Source organism: Trachemys scripta, chromosome 12 (genome assembly GCF_013100865.1).
Source record: "Trachemys scripta elegans isolate TJP31775 chromosome 12, CAS_Tse_1.0, whole genome shotgun sequence".
Lineage (NCBI taxonomy): Eukaryota > Metazoa > Chordata > Testudines > Emydidae > Trachemys > Trachemys scripta.
In genome coordinates, this window is record NC_048309.1 from 37,149,983 (window position 1) to 37,174,211 (window position 24,229).

Genomic DNA, 24,229 nt, shown 5'->3' on the forward strand with positions numbered 1-24,229 from the left:
AAATCAACCTGGTTCTTAAAAGAATAATTTTAATTAAAGAAACAGGTAAAAATCATCTCTGTAAAATCAGAATGGAAAAATAACTTTACAGGGTAATCAGATTCAAAGTGTCCAGAGGAACCCCCTCTAGCCTTAGGTTCAAAGTTACAGCAAACAGAGCTAAACCCTCTAGCAAAAGGAATATTTACAAATTGAGAAAACAAAGATAAAACTAACACGCCTTGCCTGGTTGTTACTTATAAGTTTGAAATATGAGAGACTTGTTCAGAAAGATTTGGAGAGCATGGATTGATGTCTGGTCCCTCTTAGTCCCAATAGCGAAAAAAACCCAAAACAAAGAGCACACAAACAAAATCCTTCCCCCTAACCAAGATTTGAAAGTATCTTGTTCCCGTATTGGTCCTTTGGGTCAGGTGTCAGCTAGGTTACCTGAGCTTCTTAACCCTTTACAGGGAAAAGGATTTTGGAGTCTCTGGCCAGAAGGGATTTTATAGTACTGTACACAGGAGGGTTGTTACCCTTCCCTTTATAGTTATGACAGGCACCTTATAGATTAACAGAAGTATTGGAGCTTATGCTTTCATGGGTGAATACCCACTTCATCAGACGCATGTAATGGAAATTTCCAGAAGCAGGTATAAATATGCAGGCAAGAATCAGTCTAGCGATAACGAGGTTAGTTCAATCAGGGAGGATCAGGCCCTCTTCTAGCAGTTGAGGTGTGAACACCAAGGGAGGAGAAACTGCTTTTGTAGTCGGCTAGCCAGTCACAGTCTTTGTTTAATCTTGAGCTGATGGTGTCAAATTTGCAAATGAACTGAAGCTCAGCAGTTTCTCTTTGAAGTCTGGTCCTGAAGTTTTTTTGCTGTAGGATGGCTGCCTTTAAATCTGCTATTTTGTGTCCAGGGAGGTTGAAGTGTTCTCCTACAGGTTTTTGTATATTGTCATTCCTAATATCTGATTTGTGTCCATTTATCCTTTTACGTAGTGTCTGCCCAGTTTGGCCAATGTACATAGCAGAGGGGCATTGCTGGTACATGATGGCGTATATAACATTGGTAGACGTGCAGGTGAATGAGCTGGTGATGTAGCTGATCTGGTTAGGTCCTGTGATGGTGTTGCTGGTGTAGATATGTGGGCAGAGTTGGCATCGAGGTTTGTTGCATGGATTGGTTCCTGAGTTAGAGTTACAATGGCGCGGTGTGTGGTTGCTGGTGAGAATATGCTTAAGGTTGGTGGGTTGTCTGTGGGAGAGGACTGGCCTGCCTCCCAAGGTCTGTGAAAGTGCGGGATCATTGTCCAGGATGGGTTGTAGATCATGATGATGTGCTGGAGAGGTTTAAGATGAGGATGATAGGTAGCGGCCAGTGGAGTTCTGTTGGTTTCTTTCTTGGGCTTTTCTTGCAGCAGGAGGCTTCTGGGTACACATCTGGCTCTGTTGATTTGTTTCCTTATTTCCTCATGCAGGGAAATCTACTCTTGAGCATTTTCTTTGTTCTCCAGGACATGATGTACTGAGAAGGAAAATGTTCAACCGAACCACCATGACCAAGTTCCTTCTCCTGGGCTTCTCTGAAGGTCAGGAGCTGCAGATTTTACAATTTGTGGTGTTTCTAGCAATTTACCTGGTAACCCTGATGGGGAACCTCTTTGTTATCACCGCTGTAACCCTTGATCACCTTCTTCACACCCACATGTACTTCTTACTGATAAATTTATCCATCCTGGACCTCGGCTCTATCTCTGTTACCATCCGCAAATCCATGGCCAACTGCATCATGAACACCAGGTCAATTTCTTATTTTGGATCCTTTGCCCAAGTCTTTTTCTTCATATTATTTTCTTCAGCAGATGTCTTCTTACTCACATCATGGCATATGACCGATACGTCACTATCTGCAAACCACTGCACTATGAGAGGGTGATGAACAGGACAGCTTGTGTCCAAATAGCAGCCAGTGCCTGGATCAGTGGTCTTCTCAATTCTGCACTGCACACTGAGAGCACATTTGTCATAACCTTCTGTGGAGGCAACATGGTGGATCAGTTCTTCTGTGAAATCCCCCAGCTACTCAAGCTCGCCTGCTATGACTCAAACCACAGTGAAGTGTGAGTTATTGTAATTATTATCTTTTTAGGCTTAAGCTGCTTTTTTTTAATAATTGTGTCATATGTCCAGATCTTCAACACAGTGCTGAGAATCCCCTCTGAGCAGGGCTGGAATAAAGCTCTGTCCACCTGCCTCCCTCACCTCATTGTGTTCTCCTTGTTTGTTTCCACTGACACCTTTGCCTACCTGAAGCCCACCTGAAGCTCTCCAGCAGGTGTGGATCTCATGCTGACTGTTTTCTATTCTGTGGTGCCTCCAGTGATGAATCCGATCATCTACAGCATGAGGAACAAGGATATCAAAGCTGCCCTATGGAAAATGATTGGATAGAGGTTGTTCTCCAAGAATAAAACGCCCATATTTCTTCCATGACCATAGTTTCATTCATCATTTCTTCATAAATATAACCAACTGATGATACAATTGTTTTCATGTGAACATAGCATGCAATCTGTTTATGCAGTAGAAAAAATCCAGACTAGCTCCATTGAACTCAGTGGAGTTACTGTAGGGTTTGACTGGTGTAAATAAATCTGTCTAATCAGTAGCCATAAATAAGTCTTAAGCACACTTCATAGAGTCTGCCTCTTCTGCAATTTTGGGGTAAAATATCTACCTGGGGTATTGGAGTTTTTATTTGTGTTTGCTTGATTGTGTCTTTTTTATGTTCTATTTGTTGGGTGTTTGATTAGTTGCTTTGTTATAGATATTTGGGGTAGTCTGCTTTTGGGGAGGGTGGGATATGTTTGACTTGATGCCAGTGTCTTTTCATTTTCATCTATGGGGGAGCTCAATGTCATCAGCTCTGTGATGGGGTTTTCTGAGAGAGCTGACATTTCCCATAAAGCTGAAGAGATCAGAAAGAGTCTCCACTGCTGTCTGGATGGCTGAGTTCCCAATCAAATCATGATTGTAATGTCGCTGGGTTTTTATTCTGTATTAATGGTCCATTAGTCACTAGGAGTTGCTCTGTAATATTTTCTAGTAAGTTATGCTTTGCTCCAGCTATGCTAGATAAATCATTGGAGAAGGCTTAATGTAGTACTGGTCACAGATCCTGGCAGAAGAACTGCAGGTACCAAACACACTCGGATCTGCTGGGAAATCACAGCTGTTCCACAGGGTGTTTTAGCCCAGAGCTCCATGTAAGAATGGGAGAACTTCATGACTCCATGACAAGATAGGGACAGGAACAAGGCCCAGACCTGAGGGGGTGCACTCAGAAAGACCAAAGAAGGGGGCGGAGGTGGATATCCATGTGCTCTCTCATTAAGTCTTTATCAGGGGTGTCACTTGCTATGGGGCAGGGGGACAGTTGCCCCCTCACCCCCAGACTTTCCCCCAGCCAGCTCTACAGTGTCTCCCCTGAGTCTGTGGGGCTCTTGTGGTTATGTCTACACTGCAGCTGCAACTGTGGCAGATTTACATGACATTGTAATCTAATGCACTGGGTCCCACGCCAGGACTCAAATGTGGCCAGACTGTCCAGCCATCATGATGGAGGGGCAGCCAGGCTAAATCTGCCACCCTAGGGTGTAATGCTGCTGCCTCTGGCAGCACACAACTGAGAGTATCAATTTAGGACAAATTGCTTAGAGCAGGGCAGTTACAGCCCAAAGCTGGGGTTTCTCCACTTCTAAGGCACACCAACCCAGCCAAAAAGAGAGGACTTTGGTTTTACCCCACTGGCTAACCATAAATCATACAAGTAATTTCCTTAAACACTCCAGTTTCCCAGTATCACCACTAGTGCCACTTGTTATGGGGACGAATGGTTATGAAAACCAATACCCCAGTAAAAGAAAAAAAATTCTCCCAATCCCAAAGGACCAAGCCCCAGACCCAGGCCAATATACAAATCAGATCTTACCCACAAATCATGATGTTGCCAATCCCTTAGAATCTAAAATCTAAAGGTTTAATCATAAAAAGAAAGAAATATAGATGAGAGCTAGAATTCGTTAAATGTAATTAATTACATACAGTAATGGCACAGTTCTTGGTTCAGGGTTGTAGCAGTGACGGAATAAGCCACAGGCTCAAATCAAGTCTCTGGAGTACATCCACAGCTGAGATGGGTCATTCAGTCCTTTGTTCAGAGCTTCAGTTTGTAGCAAAGATCCTCAAGAAGTAAGTAGCAGGATTGAAGACAAGCTGGAGGAGATGCTGCAGCCTTTTATAGTCTCTTGCCATGTGGCCTCTGCTTTCTTTGTTTCAAGGACAAGCTATCCAGCACATTGCATGGAAAAAACGTCTGCCCATTGGCACGTCCCTGCATGCCTTGCTGAGTTACAAGGTGTATCTGCCTTCTCTCAATGGGTCAATTGTATAGCTGATGGTCCTTAATGGGCCATCAAGCAGACTAGGCAGTGCTGATGCCAAATTGTCTGGGGTGTCACCCAGAAGCATAGCACAAGTTTGAAATACAGACAATATAGAGACAATACTTATAACTTTAAATTAAAAATGATACACACATACAGACAGCATAATCATAACCAACAAATCATAACCTTGTCATAGACACCTCACTCGACAACCTTTGTACAAAATTTGCTGCAAATATATAACAGTGGTTGCAACAATGATCTATACAGTCACAGTCCATGTCAATAACGTCATATAGGGCTATGAGGAGTAGGGGTGGCACATTGTATGGAGCAGCTCTGTCAGCACCACCCCCTTCTCCCTGCTGGCCAGAGAGGAAGCAGCAGTGGCAGCCTAGGCAGCAGCTGAGCATGGCGCGACCTGGTCTCTGATCTCCGTCCTGTCCCATGGCCCCACTTATTCCCTGGGATAGAACTGGTCTGTCATGTCCCTGTCCCTATCCAAGATAGGAATGGCCTGCTAACCCCACACAAGCAGCTGCAGCCTCAGTGGGAAGATGGCAGCAGGGAGGAGGACACAACTCTGCCCCCACTCCAAATTTTTCTGAAACAATGCCCCTGGACTTTATGGCAAGAATTTTTCAAAGGACACTAAAGGAGTTAGGTACCCAAGTCCCTGTTGACAGATCCTGTGAGTAGAGGTCGGGGGAATTTTTCAGGTGAGCGCCTTATTCACCAAAAAACATGCACCTTGGGGTTGACAAAAAATAAATGTTGACTTTGGGTAGAGTTGGCCAAATAGTTTAAACTGAACCAAAATCTTTGGAAGGTTTTGGTAATATTGGAGCCAAACGAAATGTTTCGTTTTGACCTCCAAATTGTTTTGATGTCCAGGCTTTTGTCAAAAGCAAAGGAGGATTCACTAAATGAATGAAGTAGAAGTAGTAGGAGGTGGTAACATTGCCTCCTTTATAAGCTTTAGCTCAGGGGTCAGTGTCATATTCTTCTGTACCAGAGATGGATTGGCTACAGCATTTGCTTATACGCACCAGATGTGTTCATCACAAGATCTGTTAATGTTCTGTCAGGTATGGCTGAGGTTTGTTTAAATCAGGTATGTTACACACAGTGACTGAACAACATAATACAGATTAGCATTCTGTTACAGTGAGAGTGCTCATCTGGGACATCAAAGATCTGCATTTGATTCTTCCGTCTGCTGAGGAGGGAAAGGGTTTTGAACTAGGGTTTCCCACATGACAGAAGAATGTGCACAACTATGTCTTTGGGCTGTACTGTGACAAAAGGGATCAAAATGAAATATTTCAGGTCAGAACAAAATATTTCATTTTGACATTACTGAAAGGCTTCATTTTTACAGAAATGCGTGTGTGTGTGTGTGTGTCCCTGCAGCCCCCTGCAGGAGGGGATGAGCCCTGCTGTGTGTGTGTGTGCGCATGTTATCCCCTGCTGGAGGGAATGATGGTGGCTCAGTGTGTGTATGTGTGTGTGTGGTCCATGCACTACACCTTTCTGGAGGGAATGAGGATGGCTCAGTGGGTGGGTGGGTGTGTTAATAGAATATTTCCCTGTACAATGTCCCCTAGAGACCAGACCCTCCAAGGAATTTAGCCCTGGTGGATCTGGGCTGCAGGACTGGGCTACACAGGACCTTTAACACCCCAGCCCTGGGGAGGGGGTGCTGACATGGACCATCCAGCCAGAAACACAAGCCCCCCCTCCCTCCCACATTCCCCCCCATTCTGGTACCCCCCACAGAGGGCTCACCCCACTTCCCTCTACCCCTCCCTCTCCCGTGCCCGCCCCACTAGTGCCACTGTGGGGCAGTACATCTTCCCCTCTCATCTGCCAAATGCTGCCTGTCTGCCCTGCTCCACCCCTCTCACTCTCCCCTGGGACACAATTTGGCTCCCCTGAGTTCTGCACAAATTCTGCACTCCAGAGCAAGGCAGCTGATTGGGACAGGACAGGAGTCAGCTGGTGGAGAGGTGGGGACTGCAGGGAAGCTGCTGTGACTGCTTGTACTTTCTCTTTGTGCTGGTATGGGGAGCAAAGGGGAAGGGAGGGTGGGGCCCAGCCAGAGGGGTATCAGGTTGCAGCCTCTCCAGATCCCTCCCTTGTCTAAGATAGCTGCTGTACCAGAAAGCCTGTGAAGCTGGCCTGCTTTACGGTCTCTGCATTGTCCCGGATGTCCTGTTTTTTTTATTGTAACTCACAGGTAGTAACTTTAGAAGGGCAGGGTGCAGGGAGGGAAAAGGAGCGTGGCACAGGCTGGGAGCTGCTGCATGGCAGTGCTGGCCTAGGGTACATTTTAACTGACCCCTTTTTCAGATTATTTTATTTCCCTGCTGGTCGAAGAATTCGTTCTCTGACTGTTTGCAGTCAGAGCTCAATCTGGTGTGTGTCTGCTGTCAAAAGGCGATTTTTGCCAAGGAGTTATGCTGAGGGAAAAGGTGAAAGAGGAAGTGAGCTCACACCATAAGGAGAGATTGTGATTAACCTGGTTAGCTGTTGCAGTTACACCCTCTAAAACAAGGCCGAGAAAGGAAGAAACAGCATCTGCTGCTGGCTTGCACCTTCTAAATTCTGCCAGGGAATCTGGGTAAGGCAGTGGAAAACATTATTATTATTATTAATAAATCTATTCTTTTCTGTGCTTTCATTACATTACATCAACATCATGCGAATCAGAAAAGTACACCTGCTTGTTGTGATACTGATGGCTGGGATCATTGTATACTTCAGGTAAGTGTTTCAGTAAATACTCGGGCCTGACCTCCGGTGGCATAAATCCATTTACACCAATCAATAAGCTAGACTTTCATTTTTCTTGGGGCTTGAATAGGCACAGGGAGAGAATAAATTCAGCAGAGCAGATTGAAAGTTTTTTCAAATTATTCTTTTTTTTCATCCAAAATCTTTTCATGCAAAACCACTTATTCAAAATGGAAAATTTCCGCAGAAAATATTGATTAAAATAAATATCCCCTTTTCCAGGAAATGGAACAATGTAGACTTTTCTTGGGAGAGGTAGTTTGTTCTTGTTTGGGGGTTCAGGTGTTTGTTTGGGGTTCTTAAGATTGTTTGGTTTGGGAGTTTTTTTGGAGGGGGTATTTCATTTTTCTGTCATTTTGTCCTTATTCCCCCACTTCTTCAGACACAAAAGGGAGAGGGGAGAGAAAAGGGTAAATGGAAAGGGGGGTGAGAGGAAGGAACAAAATGGAACATTTTGAAATAAAACTTTGGAAAACCAAATATTTTCAATAAAAAATTTCAATAAATAGAAAATTCGGGCTTTCAAGCAACTAAAAAAAAATCCTGATTATAGAATACCATTTATTTAAATATTTTTGGATGTTTTCTACATTTTCAAATATATTGATTTCAGTTACAACACAGAACACAAAGTGTACAGTGCTCGCTTTATATTTATTTTTATTACAAATATTTGCACTGTAAAAAAACAAAAGAAATAGTATTTTTCAATTCACCTAATCCAAGTAGTGTAGTGCAGTCTATCACAAAAAGTTTAATTTAAAAATAATAATTTAAAGTGAGCACTGTACTCTCTGTATTCTGTATTGTAATTGAAATCAATATATTTGAAAATGTAAAAAAGTATCCACAATATGTAATAAATTTCAATTGGTATTCTATTATTTAACCGTGCAATTAAAACTGTGATTAATTACAATTAATTTTTGAGTTAATCACATGAATTAAATATGATTAATCGACGGCCCTACAGAAAATCATTTATTTTAAAAAACCTGCAAAATTAAAATGACTCCAAAATGTTATTTATTTCCCCCCACAGAATTTGTTTTTCTTCATTTTTATGATCAGTGCTACTCAGGAAATTGGTGCATGTACAGATTGCTCTCAGTTAAATCTGAGCATACTCAGAGTAACTCCAGTGAAGACAATATGAGTCAGAATAACAGGTTAAAGTTAAGGATGGGGTTAGAAAGTAGAGTTCAGCTAAGGGAGAATATAGAATTAATGGCAGCATTCATGCTAAGGTTTTAATTTTGCCTAAAAATATTCAGAGCCAAATCCCCAGCTGGTGTTCACCTATGTATGCTGGCTAGCATATATACGTTATTAATGTGTGTGTGTGTGTATATATATATATATATTCTCACCATATACATATTAGTATGCATTAAGCAGAAAGCAGTTATATATCCTAAATTGCCCTGTACCTTTGTTATAATCCTGATCTCTTATGCTAAGTATCCCACAACACCCTGTATTAACTGAAATAAGTTTTAGCTTAAGTAAATAGGGAAACTAACAGGATTAAGTCATTTGAGTGTTTTACCGTGGCAAGCAGTGGTAGTTACTCTCACAGACCAGTACCTGGAATGGTCCAGAGGAAACAGAGCACTCATACATTATCTATCTTTGGACAAATGTAGGAAGTTCCTTCATGTACTTTGGTATCAGGAATGCATCTGTTCAGGACAAAAAGATAAAGGGTGTACCAGAGAAATAAGGTAGAAAGCTGATTGGTTAAATTTAGTTTGAGCTGGTGCACGCAGTACCCTTCTTCTTGTAAACAGATTGGGTAAAAAGAGGGGTTTACGGGTGTTACTTTTGGAGCTCACCTTCTGTGTTAGGTGAATGTAACAATGCTGAATGAGACACCTTCCTGGAGACTGGGAGGTGACTCCCAGGAGAGCATAGGGAGGGCACAAATTAACAAAAAACCCAACAACACTGTGAAGTATTGTGAGTGTGTCAACAAGAAACTGTCTCAGTATTATAAAGTCACATCCTCAGGTGCTGTGAATTGACAGACTTCAACAGAACTACTTTTCTCAACACCTACTGTGGATCTATGGATCCATTACTCCACACTTGTTGACACAATCCCAATACTTCACAGTGTTCTTTTTGCTTTGTTAATTTGTTCCCTCCCTACGCTCTTCCAGCTGTGACACTCTGAGTAAGGGCAAGTCTACACTAAAAATTAAGTCAACCTAAGTTACTTTGACGTACAGCCACTGCAGTAATTAAATCTGTTTTACACGTCCAGACTAAAGTCTCCTTGTGTTGGCGGTGCATGTCCTTACCAGGAGTGCTTGCACTGATTTAAATGTAAATGTAAGGCATTGTGGGATTGTTTCTGAATGGTAGCAACAATCAGTGTAAACAACATAGTGTCTACACCGACAGTGTGTTGACCTAACTACATTGACTTAAGTGCTATACCTCTTGCAGAGGTGGAGTTATTAAGTCTGTGTAGTGAGCGAGTTACTTTGGTGGGATCCACATTTTAGTGTAGATGCTTACAGAGTTAGGTTAACGTAAGCTGCTGTCAACTGTAGAGAACACCAGGCCTCTAAGTTTCCCAGATATGAAGAAGAGCCTTTTGGCGCTCAAAAGCTTGTCTCTCTCTCCAACCAAAGTTGGTCCAATAAAAGATATTACCTCACCCACCTTGTTTCTTCATTATTTTAGGTGTCAAAAGATTTAACACAATGTCTAGAGTCAAGGAAACATGAAAGCATTGAGTTGGCCCCAAAATCACAAGTTAAACACAAGGGAACAGATCCCCAGCTAGTGTAAATGTACTTCAATTGAAATCAATGGGACCAAGTCCCACAGGAGTGTAAATCAGCATAGCTCCACTGAAATTAATTGAGGTATGCCAATTTGTTCCAGTTGAAAATTTGGTGCTATTCTTGTAACCTTTAAGTAATAACTAGTAGATGAAAGTCTATGCTGTTTCCTGGGTGTAATTCATAAAGTCATGTGTATAAAAAGCCAAAAATGGCTGAGGACTTAAAAACTGACAGCAGCAGACTGAATTCCATTGAGGACTGAACCCGGTTATATACTGAACAAAGATCCCTCCACCATTCTTGTAGATGTTTCTATCACTTCATGATGACTCAACAGACATTCAGAGTGTTGTTTGGGGTCATTGTGTGTGCTGCTTGTGTTGCTGTGTGCAGGTTGTGTTATGCTGGAAGAGTTGTGTAGATTTGTGCAGATGGCAATTGAGGTGTGTGTGCTGCCATGAGGGGCTATATAGAGTTAGTCTGGATTTTTGCTGCTGTAATTGGCCCTACATTCCTCATACTAAAAGAAACATTCCATTTATATTAACATGTGATGCTCTTCTGTTTCCCTAGTATATCAGACATCATCCGGACCTCATGCCAGTCCATAGGGTAAGGACATTTTTTACCTTAATCCAGATCTTCCATAGCCCTGCTCCTTATATATCTTCACTGCTGTTGTGTTGTGGCTTGACTCAGGGCCTGATTTTACTACCCTTCAGAAAAGCAGACTTTGAATCCCTCAGGGAATTGATGGGCAGGATCCCCTGGGAGGCTAATATGAGGGGGAAAGGAGTCGAAGGAGACCTGGCTGTATTTTAAAGAAGCTTTATTGAGGACGCAGGAGCAAACCATCCTGAGATGCAGAAAGAATAGCATATATGGCAGGTGACCAGCATGGCTTAACGGAGATATCTTTGGTGAGCTTAAACACAAAAAGGAAGCTTACAAGAAGTGGAAACTTGGACAGATGACTAGGGAGGAGTATAAAATATTGCTTGACCATGCAGGGGTGTAATCTGGAAGGCCAAAGCACAATTGGAGTTGCAGCTAGCAAGGGATGTGACGGGTAAAAAGAAGGGTTTCTACAGATATGTTAGCAAAAAGAAGAAGGTCAGGGAAAGTATGGGGCCCTTACTGAATGGGGGAAGCAACCTAGTGACAGATGATATGGAAAAAGCTGAAGTACATAAAGCTTTTTTTCCCCTCTGTCTTCACAGACAAGGTCAGCTCCCAGACTGCTGCACTGGGCAGCACCGTATGGGGAGGAGGTGAGCAGCCCTCAGTAGTGAAAGAACAGGTTAAGGACTATTTAGAAAACCTGTACATGCACAAGTCCATAGGACTGGATCTAATTCATTCAAGAGTGCTGAGGGAGTTGGCTGATGTGATTGCAGAGCCATTAGCCATCATCTTTGAAAACTCGTGGCAATCGGAGGAGGTCCAGGATGATTGGAAAAAGGCAAATATCATGCCCATCTTTAAAAAAGGATAGAAAGAGAATCCAGGGAACTAAAGACCAGTCAACCTCACCTCAGTCCTCAGAAAAATCATGGAGCAGGTCCTCTGAAGCACTTGAAGGAGAGGAAGGTGATCAGTAACAGTCAACATGCATTCACAAGGGAAAGTCATGGCTGACGAACCTGATTGCCTTCTATGATGAGGTAACTGGCTCAGTGGATATGGGGAAAGCAGTGGATGTGATATACCTGGACTTTAGCAAAGCTTTTGATATGGTCTGCAACAGTATTCTTACCAGCAAGTTAAAAAAGTATAGATTGGATGAATGGACTAAAAGGTGGATAGAAAGCTGATTAGATTATCTGGCTCAAAGGGTAGTGATCAATGGATCGATTTCTAGTTGGCAGCCAGGATCAACTGGAGTGACCCAGGGGTCAGCCCTGGAGCTGGTTTTGTTCAACATCTTCATTAATGATCTGGATGATGGGATAGATTGCACCCTCAGCAAGTTCGTGGATGACACTAAGATGCGGGGAGAGGTAGATATGCTGGAGTGTAGAGATATGGTCCAGAGTGAGCTAGAGAAATTGGAGTCGAGTTCAGGATCCTTACACAAGGAAGAAAGGAGAGTAGGAAAATACGAACACTGAACTTCAGAAAAGCAGACTTTGACTCCCTCAGTGAACTGATGGGCAGGATCCCCTGGGAGAATAACATGAAGGGGAAAGGAGTCCAGGATTGCTGGCTGTATTTTAAAGAATCATTATTGAGGTTGTAGGAACAAACCATCCTGATGTGTAGAAAGAATAGTAAATATGGCAGGTGACCAGCTTGTCTTAACAGTGAAATCCTTGCAGATCTTAAACACAAAAAAGAAGCTTACAAGAAGTGGAACATTGGACAAATGACCAGGGAGGAGTATAAAAATATTGCTCAGGCATGCAGGAGTGAAATCGGGAAGGCCAAATCACACTTGGAGTTGCAGCTAGCAAGAGATGTTAAGAGGAACAAGAAGGGTTTCTTCAGGTATGTTAGCAACAAGAAGAAAGTCAAGGAAAGTATGGGCCCCTTACTGAATGAGGGAGGCAACTAGTGATAGAGGATGTGGAAAAAGCTAATGTACTCAATGCTTTTTTGCTTCTGTCGTAACGAACAAGGTCAGCTCCCAGACTACTGCACTGGGCAGCACAGCATGGGGAGGATGTGACCAGCCCTCTGTGGAGAAAGAAGTGGTTCAGAACTATTTAGAAAAGCTGGATGAGCACAAGTCCATGGGGCCGGATGCGCTGCATCCGAGGGTGCTAAAGGAGTTAACTGATGTGATTGCAGAGCCACTGGCCATTATCTTTGAAATCTCATGGTAATCAGGGATGCCCCAGATGACCTGAAAACGTCTAATGTAGTGCCCATCTTTTAAAAAGGGAAGAAGGAGTATCCGGGGAACTACAGGCCAGTCAGCCTCACCTCAGTCCCTGGAAAAATCATGGACCAGATCCTCAAGGATTAATTTCTGATGCACTTAGAGGAGAGGAAAGTGATCAGGAACAGTCAGCATGAATTCAAAAAGGGCAAGTCATGCCTGACTAACCTAATCGCCTTCTATGATGAGATAACTGGCTCTGTGGATGAGAGGAAAGCAGTGGACATGTTATTCCTTGACTTTAGCGAAGCTTTTGATGCCGTCTCCAACAGTATTCTTGCCAGCAAGTTAAAGAAGTATGGGCTGGATGAATGTACTATAAGGTGGATAGAAAGCTGGCTAGATCGTCAGACTCAACGGGTAGTGACCAATGGTTCTATGTCTAGTTGGCAGCCAGTATCAAACGGAGTGCCCCAAGGGTTGGTCCTGGGGCCGGTTTTGGTCAATATCTTCATTAATGACCTGGAGGATGGTGTGGATTGCACCGTCAGGAAGTTTGCAGATGACACTAAACTGGGAGGAGTGGTAGATACACTGAAGGGTAGGGATAGGATAGAGAGGGACCTAGATAAATTAGAGGATTTGGCCAAAAGAAATATGATGAGGTTCAACAAGGAGAAGTGCTGTGTGCTGCACTTAGGATGGAAGAATCCCATGCACTGCTACAGACTAGGGACCGAGTGGCTAGGCAGCAGTTCTGCAAAAAAGAACCTAGGGGTTATAGTAGTTGAGAAGCTGGATATGAGTCAACATTGTGCCCTTGTTGCCAAGAAGGCTAACGACATTTTCGGCTGTATAAGTAAGGACATTGCAAGCAGATCGAGGAACGTGATCATTCCCCTCTATTCAGCTTTGGTGAGACCTCATCTGGAGTACTGTGTCCAGTTTTGGGCCCCACACTACAAGAAGGATATGGAAAAATTGGAAAGATTCCAGCGGAGGGCAACAAAAATGATTAGGGGGCTGGAGCATGTGATTTATGAGGAAAGGCTGAGGGAACTGGGATTGTTTAGTCTGCAGAAGACAAGAATGAGGGGAGATTTGATAGCTGCATTCAACTACTTGAAAGGGGGTTCCAAAGAGGATGGAGTTAGGCTGTTCTCAGTGGTGGCAGATGACAGAGCAAGGATTAATGGTCTCAAGTTGCAGTGAGGGAAGTTTAGATTGGATATTAGGAAAAACTTTTTCACTAGGAGGGTGGTGAAGCACTGGAATGGGTTACCTTGGGAGGTGGTGAAATCTCCTTCTTTGGAGGTTTTTAAGGTCAGGCTTGACAAAGTGCTGGCTGGGATGATTTAGTTGGGGATTGGTCCTGCTTTGAGGGGATTGGACACCTCCCCCTCCTGAGGTCTCTTCCTACCCTGATATTCCATGATGCTGTGATTCTATGAACTGGGCTTCTTTAGTCTGCAGAAGAGAAGAGTGAGGGGGGATTTGATAGCAGCCTTCAAATACATGAAGGGGGGTTCCAAGGAGGAGCTAGGCAGTTTTTAGTGGTGGCAGATGATAGAACAAGGAGCAGTGGTCTCAAGTTGCAGTAGGGGACATCTAGGCTGGATATTAGGAAAAACTATTTCACTAGGAGGGTGGTGAAGTACTGGAATGGGTTACCTAGGGAGGTGGTGGAATCTTCATCCTTATAGGTTTTTAAGGCTCTGTCAGGGTTTCCTCCCCACTCTTAACTCTGGGGTACAGATGTGGGGTCCCACATGAAAGACCACCTGAGCTTATTTTTATCAGCTTAGGTTAAAAACTTCCCCAAGGCACAAATTCTTCCTTGTCCTTGGACAGTATCTCAGCCACCACCAAGTGAGTTAGACAAAGATTCAAGAATAGGACCGGTTGAAGTTCCTGTTTCCTCAAAATATCCCCCCAAACCCCTTTACCCCCTTTCCTGGGGAGGCTTGAGAATAATATACTAACCAAATAGGTAAACAAGGTGAGTACGGACCAGACCCCTGGGTTTTTTGGACACTAAAAACCAATCAGGTTCTTAAAAGCAGAACTTTATTATAAAGGAAAAAGTAAAAGAAGCACCTCTGTAGAAATCAGGATGGAAGGTAATTTTACCGGGTAATACAATTTAGAACACAGAGGATTCCTCTCTAGGCAAAACTTCAAAATTACATAAAACAGGAATAAACCTCCCTCTTAGCATAGGGAAAATTCACAAGCTATAACCAAAGTTAAGTTAACACAGTTGCTTGCTATGACTTACAGTTTTTGTAATCTTGGATGCTTATTTCAGGTAGGGTTTTAGGAGATGGTTTTTCCTGCCCCGGTCCCTCTCTGTCTGAGAGAGAACACACAAAAAGAGCACAAACAAAACCTCCCCCCACAGATTTGAAAGGATCTTCTTCCCTTATTGGTCCTTTTGGTCAGGTGCCAACCAGGTTATTTGAGCTTCTAATCCCTTTACAGGTAAAGGAGGGATTTTATGCTACCCTTAGCTGTATCCCTATGACAGGTCTGGCTTGACAAAGGCCTGGCTGGGATGATTTAGTTGGGGTTGGTCCTACTTTAGACAGTGGGTTGGACTAGATGATCTCCTGAGGTCTCTTCCAACCCTAATTTTCTTTGATTGTATGATACCCTCATGTATGTTAAGCAGCAACTAGACCACAGCGAAATTCAGAGTTCCTGTCCCCTGGGGAATTCCCAAGTTTCAACATTTATTTTTGACCCCAAACAGGGCAAAATATTTAAAACTTTCTATAGAACACAAATTTAAAAATAAAATCAGTTTGCAAATTTCAAAACATTTCATTTTGACTTTGTCCATTAAAACAAATCATTTTGAGCTTCCTGAAATGGAAACACTTAATTCTGGTTTGTTGATGCACATTTCAACATTCAACTGCCTTTCCTTCTTTGTGATGGGTTGGATCACAGAAACCCCCTTGGGAACTGCCAACTGATGTGTCAAGACTACCTCTGCCCCTGCTTTCCTTGCCAGCTCGGGACTCTAGCACCCTGTCTTGTTGAGCCAGACACAGCCATCTGCTCCAATACAGACCCAGGGTCTGAACCATGTGCCCCAAAGCTGCAGACTTAACCTGAAAGCAGCTTACAGATGTGTTCCTGTCTTTAACAGTCAGTTGCCCAACTCCCAGTGGGGTCTAAATCCCAAATAAATCTGTTTTACTTTGTATAAAGCTTATACAGGGTAAACTCATAAATTGTTCGCCCTCTATAACACTGAGAGAGAGATATGCACAGCTGTTCCCTCCCACCCCCCGGTATTAATACATACTCTGGGTTGATTAATAAGTAAAAAGTGGTTTTATTAAATTCAGAAAGTAGGATTTAAGTGGTTCCAAGTAGTAACAGACAGAACCAAGTAAAATAAAATAAAACACGCAAATCTAAGCCTAATACAGTAATAAGACTGAGTACAGATAAAAACCTCACCCTTAGAGGACTTCCAGTAAGCTTCCTTTTACAGACTAGTCACCTTCTAGTCTGGGTCCAGCAATCACTCACACCCCCTGTAGTTACTGTCCTTTGTTCCAGTTTCTTTCAGGTATCCTTGGGGTGGAGAGGCTATCCTTTTAGCCAGCTGAAAACCAAATGGAGCGGTCTCCCAGGGATTTAAGTAGACTTTCTCTTGTGGGTGGAGACTCCCTCCTCTCTCCTATGCAAAATCCAGCTCCAAGATGGAGTTTTGGAGTCATATGTACATCCATGACTGAGTTTCTTACCAGCCAAGCCACATTCCTGGGAAAGCTCCAGTGTAGAGTGGTGTCTCCAAATTCATTGTTGGCTTAAGTGGTTCTTGATTGGGCACTTAATCTGCTGGCCAAATGCTTTACTAAGGCTATCAAGCAAGTAGACAGCCAATATTCCTAACTTCAAGTACAAAAATGATACATGCATGCAAATAGGAGGAATGTATTCAGTAGATCATATCCTTTATATAGATATGTTATATGGCATATGTAGTATAAAATATATTCTATTTATGTCATATATACAATCATAAGCATATTCCAGAAAGCCTTATGGGGGGCACCGTCACATTGTCATCTTATGGGAGTTTACAGTCCAGCCCACATTCTCTCCTAGGAACCTGGCTCCCTGGGCAGACTAATCCTACTAGCTTTTGCTAATGCCTTTAGGAAGATACATCTCATAGCCATCTACGAGAATATGTCTTCACCACAGCAATTACTGCAGCACAGGTATGGCTGTGCCATTGTAACATGGTAGTGTAGACATTTCTTAAATTGATGGAAGGCATTTTTCAGTTTACATGGTTAATCCACCTCCATGAGAGGTGGTAGCTAGGTTAAGCGACGAATTCTTACATCAACCTAGCTGTGTCTACACCAGATGTTAGACCAAGTTACTTATATCATACAGGATGTGAAATTTTTCAGAGCCCTGAGCAACATAACTAGTTTGAGCTAGTTTTTAAGTGTAGCCCACGCCTGCCGGACACTTTGATTTAGGCCTCAGTTTTCTAAAGTTAACTCTAATTTCAGCTGTCTCTGATTTTTGGGCTCAACTTTAGATAACCTCGGCATGACTTTAAAATGAGTTGAGTACGTGGGTTATGTGGAAGATGAAATCAATGGGGGCTGTGTGTGCATTTCACCCCTTAAAAAAACAGCAAGACTGAGGTTTTCAAAGCTGTCTCAGGATCTGGGTACCTGATGGGGGCACAAATAGTAGCTCTGTCTGCCTCTCCCAACATGGAATGTTGGCCTTTGTTCCCACTCAAATTTACAAGCTGCAATTTTCAAAGCCAACCAAGGGAGTTGGACCCACACAATTTCTGTTGAAAAGAATGGGAGAATTGCCTAGCACTTTGGGGCCTCAATCTTGGCTGGCCCTTAGGCACTTCCACAATAAATATGTTAAATACAAATACTGGTGGCTTTGCAAGTCCTGGCCTAGATGACTCCAGCTGGAAATCCTAAAATTAAGGCCCCCAGAAAATAAATAAATAAAATCATCAGAATGTATTTTTGAAAAGTTTGGTCTTATGGGACCAGATCCTCAGCCAGTGTAAATCACACGGATGACCAGGGATTGGCACTGATTCAACCCAGCTGTGGATCTGGTCCATTGTTTCTGTGATGCTAAGAGAGCAATGAAACATCTCTGATTTCTTTCTCATTCCTAGACAAGCTGATCTGGATGAAACCTTCTCGGTGCTTCCACGGTAAGAATGGGTACCCTGCGTTCATTAATATATAGCAAAATAAACAGGTGAGTTTGTGGCCATAGCAAACAAAGCAAAGAAGATCAATGCAGGTGTAGTCTGATCTACGAATTGTGTATTAATTATATTGATTCCGTAAGAAATCCCAGTTATCACTCAGGTTCAAAAGGTTCTGGTCCCAAGATCAGGCCCAGTATTTTTTTTTAAATTACTGTTCAGCTGGGAACCCCAATGTGCACAGTTGCAACCCTCACACTTTAGGAACCTGTCTGTATTTGTAGTAATATATTAATACATTTAGCAAATTCACAAACATTCTAACCCAGCAAGGAGTTCAAAGTGCTGTCCAGAGCTGTCACAATGGAGCACTCTGGGATAGCTCCCGGAAGCCAATACCATTGATTTGTGTCTGCACTACCCGAAATTCGACCCAGCAAGGTTGATTTTAGCACTACTCCCCTCATCGGGGAGGAGTACAGAAGTCAATTTTAAGAGCCCTTTAGGTCAACGGAACACAGTTGGTTGTGTGGACGCAGTCATTTTTAAATCGACCTAATACGGCTAAATTCGACCTAAGCCTATAGTGTAGACCAGGGCTAAGAGAACGAGGCAGAGGAAAAGAAAGGCTAATGAAGGAGAAATAGAGCTCAGGAACAGGTTTGCAGAGTTGGAAAATGAAGAAGGGGCACAGCAGGTGGTTGCTGAAGGTGGGAGGGTAAGGAAGAAGAGAAAAGCAGCTAGTCCTGTAGGAAAAGGGGAAGAGTCAGTGGAGATAACAACACCAAATATGAGCCCCAGGAGGATACGGGATGGGTTGCAGAGGATTGCAAGGGAGAATAGGAATCGAGAGAACTTGCAGTCAGAGGGAACGGGCTAGACCGGAGAATCACACCATCACAAAGAAGAGGCAGGTCTACATGGTTGGGGACTCTGTACTGAGAAGAATAGACAGGCCTGTAACCAGAGCTGATCCAGAGAACAGAAGGGTGTGCTGTCTGCTGGGTGCTAAGATACAGGATGTGGACCTGAGGCTGAAGAGGATCCTAACGGGAGCGGGAAAGAATCCACTGATTGTCCTTCATGTGGGAACAAATGATATGGCTATATTCTCACTGGAATGTATCAAGGGAGACTAATTTAATAGTGAAAAGTGCAAGGTCATGCATTTAGGGATTAATAACAAGAATTTTTGTTATAAGCTGGTGACGTATCAGTTGGAAGTAACAGAGGAGGAGAAGGACCTCCGAGTATTGGTTGATGACAGGATGACTAAGAGCCACCAGTGTGATATGGCTGTGAAAAAATCTAATGCGGTCTTGGGATGCATGAGGCGATGTATTTCCAGTAGAGATAAGGAGGTGTTAGTACCATTATACAAGGCACTGGTGAGACCTCATCTGGAATACTGTATGCAGTTCTGGTCTCCCATGTTTTAGAAGGATGAATTCATACTGGAACAGATAGAGAGGGACTACTAGGATGATCCAAGGAATGGAAAACCTGTCTTATGAAAGGAAACTCAAAGAGCTTGGCTTGTTTAGCCTAACCAAAAGAAGGCTGAGGGGAGATATGATTGCTCTCTATAAATATATCAGAGGGATAAATACCAGGAAGGGAGAGGAATTATGTAAGCTCAGTACCAATGTGGACATAAGAACAAATGGATATAAACTGGCCATCAGGAAGTTTAGACTTGAAATGAGATGAAGGTTTCTAATCATCAGAGGAATGAAGTTCTGGAACAGCCTTCGAAGGGGACAGTGGGGCAAAAGACATATCTGGCTTCAAGACTAAGTTTGATAAGTTTATGGAGGGGATGGTATGATGGGATAAATTAATTACCAAAATTAGGCTGTCTTTGACTATTAGCGGTAAATATGCCCAATGTCCTGTGAAGGGATGTTAGATGGGGTGGGATCTGAGTTACTACAGAGAATTCTTTCCTGGGTGTCTTGCTGGTAAGGCTTGCCCACTTGCTCAGGGTTTAGCTGATTGCCATATTTGGGGTCAGGAAGAAATTTTCCTCCAGGGCAGATTGGCAGAGGCCCTGGGGGTTTTTCGCCTGCCTCTGTGTGGGGCAAGGGTCACTTGCTGGAGGATTCTCTGCACCTTGAAGTCTTTAAACCATGATTTGAGGACTTCAGTAACTCAGACATAGGTTAGGGGTTTGATACAGGAGTGGGGGGTGAGATTCTGTGGCCTGCATTTTGCAGGAGGTCAGACTAGACGATCATAATGATCCCTTCTGAACTTAAAGTCTATGAGTCTAAATGCATACAGTTATATCCCAATAATTCATGTGTTCTTTCAACAGAATGTCATATCCTCAGCCATTTGTGGACAGGCCTCAGTAAGTCCCCTCTTCTGACATTTTGTTTTAAATTGGATAAATATAAAAAAATAAATAAAAAGAAAAAAGTATGAAATTTATTTGTAGATCAGATTAGTGCTCAGCAATTACAGCAATGAATAACAATCTAAGAACCTACAGAGTTAGCCCTGCCAACATATTAAATTAGATAGAGAAGTCTCAAAACTATTTCAGTTTGATTTTTTGAAATCTGCCAGTTTGTTTAAAAGTGACTTTTTTGTTTGTTTGTTTTCAGTTGAAAACATTATTTTCAAGTGCAAAAGATCTATTTTCACTTAAAGGAATTACTTTTTAGGGGAAAATGCAGCTTTTTAGTAATTTTACCCTTTGGAATTTGATCTGGCTTCCTATTTAAATAATTCAACATTTCCACATGTCATAATGCAAAAAAAACCCATAATCTCATTTGGATTTTCAAGCAGCACTACGCAGTCAAACCCCTGTGTTTTTAATATGACACAAATGTCTCACTTCCCTCTGGTCCTTTGTAAATCCCAGCCATTTTGAACATTTAAGATGGTTTCTGAGTGACAAAATATCTTGGAATGAAATTGTGAATATATTTGTGTGAAATAACGTGAAGGTTCCCATTATTTGCTCCCTGTTATGTCGTGTGCTCAGATATACAGGAGAATATGTACAACTTGGGTTGGTTGGTAGTAGATACAGTTGTCATTTATGGATAAGTTGCTCCATAATTGGCCACAAGAGGGTCACATGCACGTTACCCTGAAGTGTCTAATGATGGCCAATAACAGAGAGGAGATATCTGGTCCTTTGGACCCCGGTCTGATTCAGTCTGGCTGTTATTGAGTTTTCTCTCTCATTTCATGCAGGAGAACTGATGTCTTGCTGATGTCCCCGTGGCTGGCTCCCATCGTGTGGGAAGGCACCTTCAACAGAGACATCCTGAATGCCCAGTACAGACAAAAAAATTCCGTTGTCGGGGTGGCCACATTTGCAGTTAAAAAGTACGATTTCTCTTGCACAGTCCAAGACCTGTGACACTACGCCTAGCTGTGCTGCACTATGGAGCATGATAGATGTCCTTGAAAGACTCGCTGTAATGCTCCTAGCTCCATTCCACCGCACACTGAGGCCTTGTCTACAGCTAAATCGGCACCGCTGGGATTGATGCAGCGGTGTTGACATTTGTAATTCACCTCAATGAGAGGCGGAAGCTATGTTGACTTAAGTTACAGTACTTACATAACTTAACTAGTGTAACTTAATGTAGACCTGATCTATGGCTGGGATGTGCGGAGAGCCATTAAAGCACAGTGACAACTGAGATTCTGGAACTTCGATCCACTCACCCCTTGTCACATAGCACCGGTCTCACTAACCCATCTCAACAGACCTTAGGGCCACAAAACAAAATGTGTGAAATGTTAAGGCCCCAAGATAAGATTGTTAAAGGGGGTGGATTCCTTTATTCAATAACTCAGCTCCATTTCCTACTATGAAAGGAACGTAAGAATGGCCACACTGGGTCAGACCAAACATCCATCTAGCCCAGTATCCTGTCTTCTGACAACGGCCAATGCTAGGTGCCCCAGAGGGAATGAACAGAACAGATAATCATCAAGTGATCCATCCCCTGTCATGCATTCCCAGCTTCTGGCAAATAGCCATTGATGTGAAGTTCACCTATCCTCCATGAACTTATCTAGTTCCTTTTTGAACCCTGTTATAGTCTTGGCCTTCACTGCTGGATGCCCGTATTTAAAACAGTGAATATTTTTTAAGGCTGGGGATTTCAACAAAGACTTAAGGGCCAGATTTTTAAAGGTATTTAGGCACCTAACTCTGATTGATTTCAGTGGGAGTTAGGAGCCTAAATAACTTCAAAGACCAGGCCCTAAGGGAATTAAGAAGAGGCCAAATCAAATTGCCAGTAAATTATTATTATCATGGCAGCCTAGGTGTCCCACATACAGAACAGAAACCCAATTGCATCAGGACACTCACCTGGGCTGTGGGATATCCCATGGTTCAAGTCTCCCCTCTGCTTGAGGAGGAGAAGGGATTTGAACAGGGATCTCTGATGCATGTCTGAACCACTGGGCTGTGGGACATTCTGATGTGGCGCTCCCTCAATCTGTCTTGTTGAAGCTGTTTCACTGTGGATTAAATTCGTCATTGAGCCAGAGAGAGAGCGCAAGCATGAGAATGACTCTATGGCCTGGTAATTAGAGGTGTGTTTCCCAAAATGGGGGCCAAGAGGACTAGTCACGCAGGTCTGACTGATCCATCTCTGGGCCCTAAGCAAACGTATAATCTCCCAAGTGGATGTGGATGGGATGTTTCAATAGGGGGGCAGGAAGTTTGGAGAGTGAGCACACCCCACATTTATCCCACATGACGGAGGGGCATCCAGGCCAAACTAGAGTGACTCTGCAATCTTGTGTGCCATGTTGCAATAGCCAGAGCAGGGAACCGGGCTCAGCCAGATTCAGTCTGTAAATCGTCCCTACCACACTCTGGCCTCCTTTATGGGCCAGGATTAGTGTTGTGGGGCAGGGTGGAGGGTGCTGTTGCAGGTGGTTGATGCCCCCTTCACGGGGCTAGGAGGGGGTGGCAGCAGAGGTGGTGGGTCACAAAAAAGGACAAAACTCATTGGTAGGCCAACTTTGTAAAAAGCTGGAGAACCAGAGGGTTAGAGTACCTCACCCAGGATAAGGGAGACACAAAACCCAGTCCCCCGATCCAGAGACTCACCAAAAGCTAAAGCCCTGTTGTGAACCAACCCTACATGTGTTATTCTTGACTCTGAAAGGATCCTGGATCTAAAAAGTATTGACCAGTTTGATCCAGGGGCCTGAGCTTTGGAACTGAGGTCATCTGTGTTTCAGAAGAAAGGCAGGATGAAGGTTCTTATAAGGATCTTCTCATGGTAATATCAGAGAGGAAAAGCTCCAGATTGTGGAAATTAGATTCCCAGGACACTGCAGTTGGGGTGAATGCAAGGCAGTTTTTATAACCAGTTTATAAAGACATTCATAACTAGAACCACACTGATATCTCACTTCGTTCACTGTTGCACTCATTTGCCTTTCAGATATGTCCGGTTCATAGAAGGGTTTCTTGGCTCCGCAAACAAATTCTTCCTCTCCGGGCACAGGGTCAACTTCTATCTCTTCACTGACCACCCAGAGAAAGTCCCATCTATGAAGCTGGCCCCTGAGAAGCGTCTCTTCGTCATCCCTGTCCAGAACTACCCACGGTGGCAGGACATTTCCATGAACCGCATGGACATCATTAGCAGCCACATCCGCAGTTGCTGGCGCTACGAAGTAGACTATCTTTACTCCATGGACATCGACGTCCAGCTATTCGAGCACATTGGGGTGGAGATCATCGACACACTTGTGGGGACCATCAGCTCCTGGCAATACACCGAACCCCGGGAGAACAACTCATATGAGAGGCGGCAGGAGTCGCGAGCTGCCATCCCCATTGGGGAAGGGGATTTCTACTATGCGGCCAGCTTCTACGGAGGGAGCGTGTCTGAAGTCTACAAGTTGACCACAGCTTGCTACAAAGGGATCACGGAGGACAGAGCTAGTGGCATTGAAGCCAAGTGGCATGAGGAAAGCCACCTGAATAAATACCTCCTGTACCACAAGCCGACACGCCTGCTGTCCCCAGAGTACTACTGGGATGAGGAGCTGATCAGACCTCTCATTGTCAAGGTTAAGAGGTTGTCCTCAGTGCACAAGGATCTGAAAGAAGTCAGGTTCTGAAGGAAGGAAGAGAAAGAGATGGATGGTTGGATGCTC

The 24,229-nt window shown here is 43.4% G+C and overlaps 1 protein-coding gene across 1 annotated transcript; it reads left to right on the plus strand.

The window, feature by feature from the left end:
* Positions 1–1,870: 1,870 nt before the first annotated feature.
* LOC117885399 (histo-blood group ABO system transferase 2-like) lies at positions 1,871–24,208 on the plus strand. Its single transcript, XM_034786707.1, has 5 exons — positions 1,871–2,109; positions 18,026–18,076; positions 20,391–20,426; positions 21,284–21,418; positions 23,509–24,208. The coding sequence occupies exons 1-5, from the start codon at positions 1,871–1,873 to the stop codon at positions 24,191–24,193; spliced, it is 1,146 nt and encodes a 381-aa protein (XP_034642598.1). The 3' UTR covers positions 24,194–24,208.
* The last annotated feature ends 21 nt before the right edge of the window (positions 24,209–24,229 follow it).